Source organism: Taudactylus pleione, unplaced genomic scaffold (genome assembly GCF_031769625.1).
Source record: "Taudactylus pleione unplaced genomic scaffold, aTauple2 ptg000100l, whole genome shotgun sequence".
In the NCBI taxonomy this organism is placed as follows: Eukaryota; Metazoa; Chordata; class Amphibia; order Anura; family Myobatrachidae; genus Taudactylus; species Taudactylus pleione.
In genome coordinates this window covers 5,042,036-5,054,726 of record NW_028284502.1, presented here as the reverse complement: position 1 = coordinate 5,054,726, position 12,691 = coordinate 5,042,036, and the positions used below count along the sequence as shown (strand labels likewise).

At 42.8% G+C, this 12,691-nt stretch overlaps 1 protein-coding gene across 1 annotated transcript in view; it reads right to left on the bottom strand.

Moving 5' to 3' along the window:
* Window positions 1-635: 635 nt before the first annotated feature.
* LOC148525807 (sodium-coupled monocarboxylate transporter 2-like) overlaps window positions 636-12,691 on the bottom strand; it is a 121,105-nt gene continuing 109,049 nt past the window's right edge. The window contains exons 13-16 of the mRNA XM_088470449.1: window positions 8,556-8,761; window positions 6,633-6,736; window positions 3,600-3,733; window positions 636-881 (exon numbers count right to left, since the gene is read on the bottom strand). Of these exons, the coding sequence (XP_088326575.1) occupies window positions 714-881; window positions 3,600-3,733; window positions 6,633-6,736; window positions 8,556-8,761 (612 nt within the window). The 3' untranslated portion in view covers window positions 636-713. The remainder of the gene's footprint in view (window positions 882-3,599; window positions 3,734-6,632; window positions 6,737-8,555; window positions 8,762-12,691) is intronic.

Below are 12,691 nucleotides of genomic sequence, written 5' to 3'. Positions count from 1 at the left end.
TGCACCCTAGTGCATGATCTCCGGCCTGCAATCCGGTATATACTTCGTGGGATATCCAGCTGTTACCTCAGCCTACCAATAAATCTCCACACCTCTCTAGCCAGCACCTCAAGTGCCTTTCTCCAGCCAGGAGTTCTATCCCACTCCCCACGTGCCTATTCCAGGCATTACCCTTGGGCTACGGGTGTTTTTGATTCTCTTTTCCCTGCAGGCCTTGGTCACCAAGTCAAAGGACCGCGACCTGCTTACAGGGAGCCGCACAAGCCCATATCCCGCTTGGAGGGGTCACTGGCGAACACCTCCTTGTGAGTTAGACTCCGCACCATTTACTAGGTCTAGCCAACGACCAAGACTTGTGGATGCGAAGATCATACGTCCAGGCCCCTCGCCTTCGCCTCCTCCCGCAGCCTCAGACCTTGGCTTTCAAAAACCCGCCTCCCAGTGTGACATCCGTACCGTAAGCATCTACAGTCCTCAGATCACCTTATAGATGGAACAATGACCCGGGTTCAAAATGGGTGAATAAAAGAATCTGTACAGTGCATAAATAACGGACTCCTCGCTTGCCACTTTAGTGACATAATTCTCAACAGAACAGATATAGGAACCATATACTGTATATATCACAGCAATGCTCAGGTAATAACAGTTTATTTTAACTGCCGCAGTACATACATTAGGTGCTACAGTAAACTTCATGGCTATTGCATTATCTACATTCGGCATTCTTTCTCTACATTGGTGTTTGTGTAGGAGTTTTCATTAGCGTTATAACCGGGTGGAGATTTCCGTAAGGAATCGTAGTACGCGTTTTCCACTGATTTCTCTGATTTATCTGCTTCTGGTGTCATCATGACGTCTTTCTTCAAACTAATATGATCCTTTTAAAGAAAAGACATGGGGAAATGCATTTATAAATCATACATGTGGTAAATAATGTGGTCAGCTGCTCAGATTGTGCAAATGTTAATAATAATGTATTAATATGTAATTACTGTATACAGAATCTAATTTGGGAGCAATGCGATAAAATGGTACAAGTTTGTTTGTAGATAAATAAACCATGCAAGAACTACAAATGCATTGTACTTGCATGCAGGGAAAATACTGCTTTTGCATGTACAGTAGTATGCAAATACTGGATAGTCTTAATTTTACACTGCAATTTAGAGTTAACCCAGAACACCAACCCCTACCAACTCTAAATCTATCTGTACATTTTAAATTTGAGCTATATTTGTTTCTCATTTTGTTTTGCTCTTGAGTTTTAATGCTATTATTATGAGGCTCATATCATTTAAATTGTAAAGGAGCATTTTTCACAGAGTAGCTTAGGGCCTGATTCAGTACGGATCACAACTGTGATTGCAATAGCGATTACGCACACAGTCCCACTGCGAAGGTATGCTAATGTCTGTGATCACAATGCCATACGCACCCTAACATAAGGATGTCCACCTTACCTTACCCACATCCGTAATACTTAGCAAGACTGCAAAACCATAGGTAACATCAAGTACAATCACAGCCTCACGCACACTTACACAAGGCCTGACCCAGGGTTGCTGACTTTTGATTTCCTCTCCCCGGGAGAAGCCTGGGAAGGAGAAGCAGGTGGGCGGAGCTGGGGGAGGGGCTGGCCGGGTCGCAGCATTAAGCCCCACGCCCTCACTGGAATTACCCATGACCGCTGGATATTTTCAAGAGGGGGCTTTGCCTAATGATGCGATTCTCATAGAATTGCATCATTAGGCCTCGCCCCCAACACGCGGACCTGCCGATACACGATAATATTCTCCCCAACCTGCCCACTTCACTAGGAAGTGCCTACCCTTCCGGGGTGCGGGGGGTCACCCGAAAAATCAGGAACATCCCGCCACTTACGGGGGGTAGGTAAGTATGGCCTGACCTTACTCAAGAATTGCAAACCTAATCGCACGTGGTGGGATCTCAAGCTGAGTAAGGCATCACAATGGCTAATTTATGCATGCCGCTGCTATGGCATTCAAACGCACTGACATGCCTGCGTTTCACTCACCACCCCCCTGTCACCAGCCACAAACGGCACTTCCTGTCAATCACTCTGCGATGGGTCTGCATAGTCACTGCGATCACAGTCCCGATCGCAGTGGTATGTTCGTGCAGTGCAATGCATACTCATGCGCAGCGCGCAACAATCGGCTGATTGTGTGCGTAATCGCATGTTCCGATTGCTGCTGAATCAGGCCCTTAGTCTAGAGGTTACCAAACTCCACCATTACAGTCCAGGTTTTAAGGGTATCCATGCTTCAGCAAAGGTAGCGGCAGCCAGTCGGCGCATGCGCAGGCACTTGTCACTGTATTTTTTTCGAAAATACCTTGATAAGGCTGCAGAGGGGATTCGCAGGGACAGAGCTTTATCGCAAGTGTAGTAGTAGTAATTCCCTGTGATATTGCCTGAATTCGCAATGCGAATTCAGGCCCTCATTCAGAGCCGTACGCTCTGAGCAGAGCGCACGCTCTGAATGAGGGCCGGCCTCCATGAAAATGGAGCGTCCTCCTGGACGCTCGTATAGCTGTGGGTCACCACCCACAGGCTATACGAGCGTGCAGTTTGATGGCCGCGATGGTCTTGACCATCGCGACCATCGAAACTGCGAGCCGGAGCCTGCGGTTGAGGTTTTCAACCGCAAGCTCCGGAGTGATTTTGGCTCTATCAGAGCCAAAATCACTCCCACTGACATCACTAGTGATGTCAGTGGGCCGGCTTCTGACGGGAGGCGTTCCCGTGGGAACGCCCCCATCAGGGAGGCATGCCCCCGGCACGCCTACCAAAGGGGGCGTGCTGTCAATCAACATCGACAGCACGCCCCCTTTGATCAGACACAACCAGCGAAGGACTTTCCTTCGTCGTGCGCATGCTCAGTCCAGAACATCGACCCACTTGCGAGCGGACAGCCGCTCGCGAGTGGGTCTGAATCAGGCCCTCCGTCGGTAATATCACACTACAATCTGCATTCCCAATGCAGTAGTAAATAGAGCCCCAAGGCTTGATACATCTTTCCCTGTATCTCCTGTTCACAGACTCTGATCCACAGTCCAGACACACATCCTACACTGAGCGTATTCAGAAATGTACACTAACCCGATGGTTAGCGCACATCTCCGACGGTGGGAGGACTGTGCATGCACAGGAGGTGCATTCCCTGGCAGTGTTCCCAGAAACGGGGGTTGGGTTGCCACGTTTTCCGTGAGGGAAGAGGCCAGGGTCTGCGTGGGTGCACGCAGACTTCCTGGCCTCACAAACTGCCAGGACCCGGCCAGGCTGCAGCAAGCTTAAGCTCCGGCAGCCTGGCAAAAGGGACAACAATCGCAACTTGATTGTCACGATTGTTCCGATGGTGACCCCAAGCTGTGACCTCGGTCTCGCAGCGCCGGGATCACGCAGTTGTAGCAAGGAGTTGTGTGACACCTCCGTCTGCATTTGCATTTAAATGGACGGAATTGCACATTTCACTTGTGTGCGGCTGTGCAATTCCGTCCATCTCTGAATCAGGACCAATGTGAGTAGTTCTCCCTGTAACCAAGCATTTAGCCCAATCCTGTAAGAGTGCACTTACCAGCTCTTCGTCTTCTACTTGATCATGTTGAACTCCGCACCAACACTTTTTCTTGTAACTATCTGACCAGAAGCACAAAAGATTGCAGACTGGCCTGATTAGCAATGGTCTAATGTTCTTCCCGTGCTCACGACCTGTAACAATATGAAATGGCATTACAGTAATGATGTGCCCAGCAGATTACTCAGATCCAGTTAAGCTTTTTGCAGCTAGATAAATGGGGATTCCTCACTGTCACCATAGAAAGCTATGGGGACTGCTTTTGTGAGCGTAAAGATGGTGAATCTGCTGTGGTACCCTCCCCTTGTTAAAAGGCCCTAATACTCTACAATTCTGCAACCTCCCTAAAATTGCATTTTTTTAAAAGACTGACTGCTTTTTGTTGCTCATTAGCTGAAGTACCGGACCCGACCAATGCCAACCCTATGTGACGTTTTCATCCAGATCCATCCAGTGGAATTCTCAGAACAGACTCCCTGGGTCAAAGTTCTGCCCAGCGTACCCCAACGGGAGGTCCGACTGGGACCCTATCTCCCATAAAACCTGTCACTGGACCACCTTGCATTGGTGTTATCCCAATCGGTGCAGGGGTGTCAGAATACGTACCTAGAGAGACAAACAAGCCAATGAAATTTAAATATAAGATTAAATAGGCCCCTAAATCATGAGTTTGCTTAATTAAAGTAATGGTATCAGTTTGTGGGGCAGAAACAAACACACATTAGCAATTGTCGACAGTGGGGATCAGAATTTGGACCCTCTAGGGATACAATCCCTATGCACAGTAGCTGTGCATGCATATAGAGCATCTATTCAGCCCCTTGTGGTACCAATCCACCATCCTGTCTGACGATTGGTTAGTGCATACACACTTATCACTCGGCCCGATGTGTCTTGACTCATGTTACAAATGGCGGGCATTTACTTGTGACCACCCAGTTGAGCTGTCAGTCACGGGCGGACTTTGCAGCAAATGTATGGGCAGTCGGCTGACCGCCCATACACACAGCACGAAGAGAAGATATATCTGCAGATATATTGGTCATCGGCTAGGCTACACAGCCGATGCGATATGTCTGTGAACGACATCATTCACAGACATATCGGCTGTACACACCTGCCAACGCACAAACAATATATTGGCCGTTCAACTGAATGGATGATATATTGTCCAGTGTGTACCCAACATAAGTCCTTGTCTGCTACTCTGTCTTTTCTGTTGCTCAAGACATTGATGACAGAGGAACTTACACCGGCAGTAAGAACTTGTTTGCACAGTTCAAAGGGGATGAGGTAATTATCTCTAAGTTTCATTTATTAGCTTATCTGGACTTAAAATAACTGATAGAATGTTTCAAGGAGGCCTAAACTTCCTGATAAGATGCAGATTTCCCTTCAGGAAGCCCAGTAAAGGACACTTTTACACACATATCTGTAAAGCTAGGAACACCCTTGTGCAATCATACTTGACATCTGATTCTTCTTACAATTACACTTACAGTTGAAAGTCCAGATGCACAAGCAGATCCATGCGCACCCTCTATTACAATCTACCATTCATTCTGTAAGCCTCATCTCCTGAAACCATCTGCTGGAAAGGTCATGATTGCAGGAGTAGCAGCAGCAGAAGTATTGTACAGAATGAATGATGGAGCGTCCGTACACACTTCCAGGTATGTCCAACATTATATTATCACCTCTCACAAATATTAGGACTCCCATGAAGCCAGATGTAACTGGTTTTCTTGAAATAAAATGTGATTGTAGGTGCCTACAACTCTTACAATATCTCACCAAAACTTGTAAGTCTTATGATCTGTCAGCTGATTGTTTAGGTGTTTACCCAGCTTTAACATTACTAGAGGCCTTTTTATGGTGGATCAAGTTTGAAATGATTGTGATTTTGCTTTGTTATACCAGGCAATTAAACCGTCACATCAAAATATTAGTGGACATTGTTAGAAGTGTGTTCTAAAATGTGGGACCATTTGCTACTACGGTCCAACTGTGGTGGAGCTGTAGTCCTCTTTGTACAATATATTTATGCTGTGTAGTGCCTATATTCTAGGGATGGCCATCGGTGGGGTGTCCATCAATGGTTACCATCGATGGACCAATCAGTGATAACCATCGATGGCTCACAAACCATCTATTGTGGACCATCAATGGATTGCACCCCCTTGATGGCCACCGCTGCTGAGGGATGCCGGGCCACAGGGCTATCAAAAATGGAGGCGGAGCTTAGCAGCTGTTAGGGGCGGGACTAATTTCCATCCTGTAAAGAGAAGAAAAAAACATTGGCTCCCAGTCATCCGATGGCAGAGAACCATTGGCAAAACTAGTTAACATCGGCCAGTCACCATCAATGTTTTGAAAGCATCAATGGTCGATGGCCATCCCTACTATATTCTCCATTGTGACCTGCTGTCTGGGACTTGGGAATTTTAACTGCAAGGCGTTAATTTCCTTATTTCTGCATGATATTCATCTGCTCTTCAGCTATTATAAATGACCCAATGATACAGTGTGAGTGCTGGTCATTGATGTTTCCTATGCCTGTTACTTTCAGTGCCTCTGATCCTGCTTACAGTAACTTCAAGTCAGCATTTCCAAAGTGCCTCTGATTCTGCTGGTAAAATGGATTGCCTTATCTTCAGTCACAGACCACTGCTGGTAAACAGACTTCCTTGTCTTCTCCCTGCCACTGACCTCAGTTGGTCATTACTATTGTGTTTTCTTTGCTCTGTACCAGCTGTCTGAAACCATTGCCTGTTGCCAGTACTTTTACCTTAGTCTCCTGGTCAAGTATACCCCTGTCTTGTACCCCAGGTAATTGGAATCTCCTGCCAGCAATCATTTTTGCCATAGACTGTACCTTGTGTTTATGTTACGTACTCTTCAGCCTTCATGGGCTCCGCATTACCTTGCTCTGTTTAATAAATATCCTGGCTATTTCATCACATCCGACCCCTGACATCATATTTGGGTATTTCACACTGCGACCCATAACAGACACAAACATTATTCACTTACCTGTTACAAAACTGATCAAAAGCCCAGCGATGATGCAGCCAAGGCAGCCGACAGCACTATAGTAGAGGTATGATAAACTGTACCAGTTATCTGCAAGCACAGACCTGGAGAAAAGAACATGTAACATCAATTAAATAACATATACTGTGATCTAAAATAGGATGTGAATGTTTTCTTAAGGGGACAGCGAAATGTATCAGTACAATGTATTCTCTGCAGTGAATGTGCAATCTGCAGAAATGCATCCGTGTAATTTTGGAAGGAAAAGATTGTTACTACAGCACCAGGTACGGAATGAACCACCAGGCAATACATAAGTGGTGCAAAATGGGAGACAATGCATGTAAGAAACATGTTAGACCCTAGTCTGGGTCAGTCTGCACCAGTTGTGCAAGGAATAAACTAGTGCAGAGGTGTGCTTAGTGTGGCCTGATGTACATTAGCCTATGGTTGTGAAAGGGGTGAGTTTAAGGTGCCATTTTGGAGTTACAGTGTTGGTGTCCTAGGAGAAGAGACTTTCTGCCAAGAAATTCACTTGTGTGTTGGTTTGTTTTAGTGCCAGCTTTATTTGTGGTGGGAAAGAATGGTCACAGTTGCTCTCTGCCTTTAGATCTTGAGGTGCTCTCCCTGCCATTACATGGGATAGGCTGCTGCTACCCTACTGGGATCAGTTGCATCACTGGTCCTGGTGGCCCTTTGTGTCATTGGGATGGAAGTTGGATACCTTGAGTTGTGGTGATGGGCTGGTAGTTATGACAAGCTGGAGAGCAAATAGCAAAGTTGCTTAGTGAGGCTGTTCTTTCTTCACCACCATATTTTATCTATCCTCTTTTCCATTGTGTCATTTACTTAATTATAAATAAAGCTGACCCATTTTATCCCCATAAATATGCCTCTGTGTAATTATTTTATAAGCTTAAGGTTCTTGCAATAATAGGGCATTTAATAAATTGTGCCAACAATAATACATTCAATAAGTATTTTTGAATGTTAGAAAATTGATATGTCATATGTGACCCCGGTTTTGTAAAGGATGGGAACAGTCAACAGATCATCCAAATGTGCACATCAGCACAGATTATATCAGATGAATGTGTTGTTCATGTGGAAGTCAGTAACCTTTGCACATGTGTTGGTATGTTACTAACAGGGCCACATGTGATGGGAACAGTGTACTGGGGACAGAGCGGAAGACAGAGACTCAGCATTAGATATTGGAAGGAACAGTGTACCCCAGTAGTACAGAGTAGTGATATGAGGCACCTGCTAGGCGAGGGTAAGAATTTGTACTGCCAACAGTTAATATATCTAACTTGTTAAGAATAAGTAATACTTGTCATTTAAATAAGACAAGCTGAAATCAATGTAACATTAATGTATGAAAAATTCATCAATATAAATCTGTTTACATTTTTTATAATCAAATAAAAAAAGTAATTAACAAACTGAAGAATCTGATATTAAACTATCCACATAAGACTCCATCTTTGTGACAAGATGGAGTGTGCCTTTAAGTTATTCATAGCTTTAAATGCAGAACATTACAGAGAATGATTTTTGCTAACCTTTGAGTTTCAGAAACCTTGGAATGTGCAGATGTTTGTCAGACCAGATAGTAGCATGAATAGACTATGTAGTCTAAACTCCCTAACAGTTCACTCCCTTGTGTATAGATAATAATGTAATGAATACTAACAATGACTGCTGTATTAAGATGTAGTGTGAAAATACTAATATGTTGCAATGTAAGAACACTATGCTTTATATTATTGTATGACATGTAATTATAGTCAGAGGAATCTTAAAGCACAAGACTGGTGGTTGTGTGTTGATTTACCTCTCCAGAGTACTCTGCAACACAAGGGTCTGACATACAATACAAGATTTATTAACCTGATCTGTCAAACATAAATACATTTTTACCTTTCTGGTGCTAGGGTAGTGGTAGTTGTCAGTGTGGTAGGTAGGATGGTGGATAATGAGGCGTTGAAAGTTTCATTGAGTAGTTGGCATTGATCTGTCCTTAGTATCAGTGGGTGTGTCTTGGATACCGGAGCAGGATATATAAAACCTCCAATTGCAACCCAAAAAGCCATGGTGATTCCAGTGAGGAGACCTCCTAGTGCTCCCTAGAAATTGTGTAAATGTTAGACTACAGAAAGCATAATTCAGTCATTACTATGTATTAATCTCATATCCACTATAATAGTTGGAAATAAGGACGTCTTCATTATACTGAAGGTCACAATGAGTAAATCTTTAAAAGGGTTCTCCACCCAAGCCCAAGTATAAAGTAACTTGGTTTTGTCAGTACAGACTGCAGTGAAATAGTATTACTGTCCCCTCAGGTGCTATTGATCCTGCATTAGTTTAGTGGGTCTTGGTGGGATTCTTTACATTGTAGTTGCTATACAGAAGACGTATGTGCCACGGGAGCTCTGCACGTCCTCAGTGTAAGTGAGGTGGGCGATACTCTGCAGATGTTGTGCACCGATGCACATAGCTGCTCCATTTTGGTGATGTGGTTACTAGAGATGAACAGTCATGAGTCGGAGAAATCGCATCTTGTGTGTTATCTTAGGCATACGGTATAAGCCATTTTTTCCCACCCTTTGCTGCCATTTTATAGTAGAACATCTAAGGAAAGGTTGTACATACATTTATATTTGACTAAGTTGCCATTTATTATTCATCACTGGGTTTTAAACTGGGTTTTTTTTGCAAAGGAATTTAATTTAAATGTGAGGCTAGGATATACTATAATGTGTAATCAATTATGTTAAATGCAAAGAAGTGATCTTCAAGTAAAAATACCTTGGTAATAAATAGGCAATCCACCTTGAAAAAGTCTAGAGATGAACTAGATGAAATGAATAAGTGCCACAAAAAAAAAGAATCCCCCTCCCCCCCCCAAAAAAAGATAATAAAAATATTTTATCGTTAAAATATAGGTGGCTATACATGTGTGAGGGGCAGTATCTTCGCACCAAAATACTGGTGTGGACATGTGACATTTTTTAACTAGGCCTAAATAAACCAGTTTTTTTTAACAATAGTTTAGGGAAGTTGCTCTGAAAAGCCAGTTACCAGACCCTCTTTTACCTATCTCATAGGATCAGTCTCTGGAATAGGAGCATCCCAAACTTTGTCATCCTCTATGTGACAGAGTGGGTCTCTCCCACATTCTGAGGAAAGGGTTAACCTCCTGTAGCCAGGGAGGAACCAAACCCTCACCTCAATGAAGACCAGATAAGGTATAAAAACGGTAAGTTGAGTTAGTCAAGGGAATGTGAGGGTGAGGTTTCACCTTCAGCAGCTCTCTTTATGCTGGACAATCTGAACCCTGACTGTGCTGTGAATACTCTGCCCATTTGAAGTACTGTCTCATGTAAGCTGAATTATTGTTCCTGAACTGTGTTTGCCTTGTGTAAAAAGCCATTACACTGGCTCTGCCTTTTCAAGCCTGGAATAAAAGCTTAGTTGTTTGCAACATCTCAGTCTCCCATTGGTCATCTGGAACTTACCCGCTACACTGTACTCTCTATAAAGGCAATATGAAAGGGGTGTGGATTAAAAGATCTACACTATTTAGATAGGCAGTCAAAAGATCGGCAACAACTTGTAGACAGGCAATAGGTCAACAGGTACAAGAGGTCAACATGGTCAAAAGGTACAAAAGGTCAATATGGATGAACATCAATGGGTACAAAAGGTAGACGTGGTCAAAGGGTTGACATTGGAATGGTCAACACAAAACTGGTCGACTTCAGCTTTTTTTGTTTACTAACCCTAATCTTCACCCTAACTGTCTCTCATAGTGCCTAACCCTAACCACAACCTCTAAAGCCTAACCCTCCGGTAAGTGCTTAACCCTATTAAACAAACAAAAAAACAATGTGTCGACCATTCCAATGTCAACCTTTTGATCATGTCGACCTTTTGTACCTGTCGATCTTCATCCATGTTGACATTTTGTTTGTTGACCTTTTGTACTTGTCAACCTTTCATACCTAGCACAAATAGGGAAGGGAAGATTTGGAATACCCCAAGCACTGGTACCAACAGGAAATGGGAATCAGTAAGGTGGTAGAAATACTCCACAAATCGTTAATAAATATAACTAGTCATATGAACAAAGATTAGAGGAAGTGGAGGTGCGCCCAGAAGAGTAATAGTATGGATAGAAAAAGGAGGGAAAGCAAGTACTCTATTAGTTTGGGGCACGAATTATACCTGATAAATATAAAATAGAACTTTTAATGATGAAGGTTAAAACCTCTTCAAAAAAGAGAAAATAGGACAACATTTACCTACAATAATAAACATGTACGAATGTGGGCCTACAAAGGCCGTCAATTACCACTAGGACAACACATAAATATTACTACAAACATGTAAATGAAAACATAAATACCACAAATATCAATGATATCAGTGATCCACATGTATGTGTTAAAGAATATACTGCTCAATTAGTACGTGAAAGATCAAGGCTCACTGAATCATATTGCTAAGTATTGTTGAGTAATCAAAAAATCATGGTGAAAATATAGAAACAATGCAAATAATCAAGGATTTCTATATCATATATATCTATATCATAAGTGACCATATGCCACCGCCTACATATACCTTCTAAATCATCTGTTTCTAAATTGAAACAACGCACTAGACTCCTGGCTCAAAAAGGATAGTATACAATCCTACATATGTAATATCATGAGTAACGTGATGTAGTACTAGGAGATTATTCAAATATGACCCAATATGAGCTGTCAGTGTACACTAATACAGTAAACATGAAAATTATATATAGTGTGTCTATCCAGTGACACTCATATATCAATAAATCATTATATCCATGAAATCGGAAAGGATATAGGTGTTAACAGTTCACAAGGAAATGTCAAGTGACTTTCACTATAACAGCATGGTGTACTTGTACATAAACAGCAAGTATGATGTGATCATAAGGTAAATGTGCTAATTTACAGGTACAAAAAGAATAACCATATAGTGCAGATACCACCCACTAACAGCAAGGGGAAAGGTGGCTGCTGTGTCCCATGTACTGATAGTAAAGAATGGGACATGAGCAGACCCTCCACATATACTATGAGGGTATGAGATAGGTAGATGGCACCCACTATAATCCTCCTGTTGCTCACTCTGGTTCTGACAATCCTGCAAAATACCAGGTGAGTCAGTAGAAAAAATGGGATAACCAGATATAATAGTATAGAGAGGAGGATAAGGGAAATCCGGAGATGCTGCAATTAGGCATGTAAGGTAATCCTTAGTAAATGCTTAGTGAACTATCAGCAGCACCCAAAACCTTCTTAGGAAAGATAGTAATACATTGTATAGTGGGAGTCAGCCTGCTCGCATGGGAACTCTCACCCCACTGATGATATACAGCAGTGCAATGGGAACAGTACATGAGGTGGTGCGAGTAGCGTGTCCCAGAAAAAGAGTAAGTACCTGAAGAGAGAGGGCATGAGGCCGCAGTGTCACTGTGGAGTCTCCTCGTGTGCACCGGAAACAACCATCATCAAGACGTGCATTTCACCAAATGGCTTTTTCAATTGAGCTCCGATGTGTCACGGAGCTGGCTATGTATAATGATTCCATCGGCCAATAGTGTGTAAGGGTGTGTTGGTCAAGAGCCTATCAGACATAGGCAGTATTGGTCCGCAAAGAGGTTTTTTTAGTTATAATAATATAACAATATAATTGGTGTGATAGGATTGTATACATGTAGTAACATAATAGTTACCACATGTATAACACATCAGAAATAATAATGAAAATGAATTATCGACTAGAAAATAATTAATAAATAACCTATATAGAATAAAAAGGAGGGGGAGGAAAAATAATAGTAAAGACATTTTTATGGGCCAATTAAATCATGAAATGAGTGAAAGAAACGGGGGGTGTGTGCAAAATGTATCATTGAACAAGCAGGAACTGAAGACATTTGCAGTAGAGGCCTGGCAGAGCATCACCAGGGATGAAACCCAGTGTCTGATGATGTCTATGCATTCCAGACTTCAGGC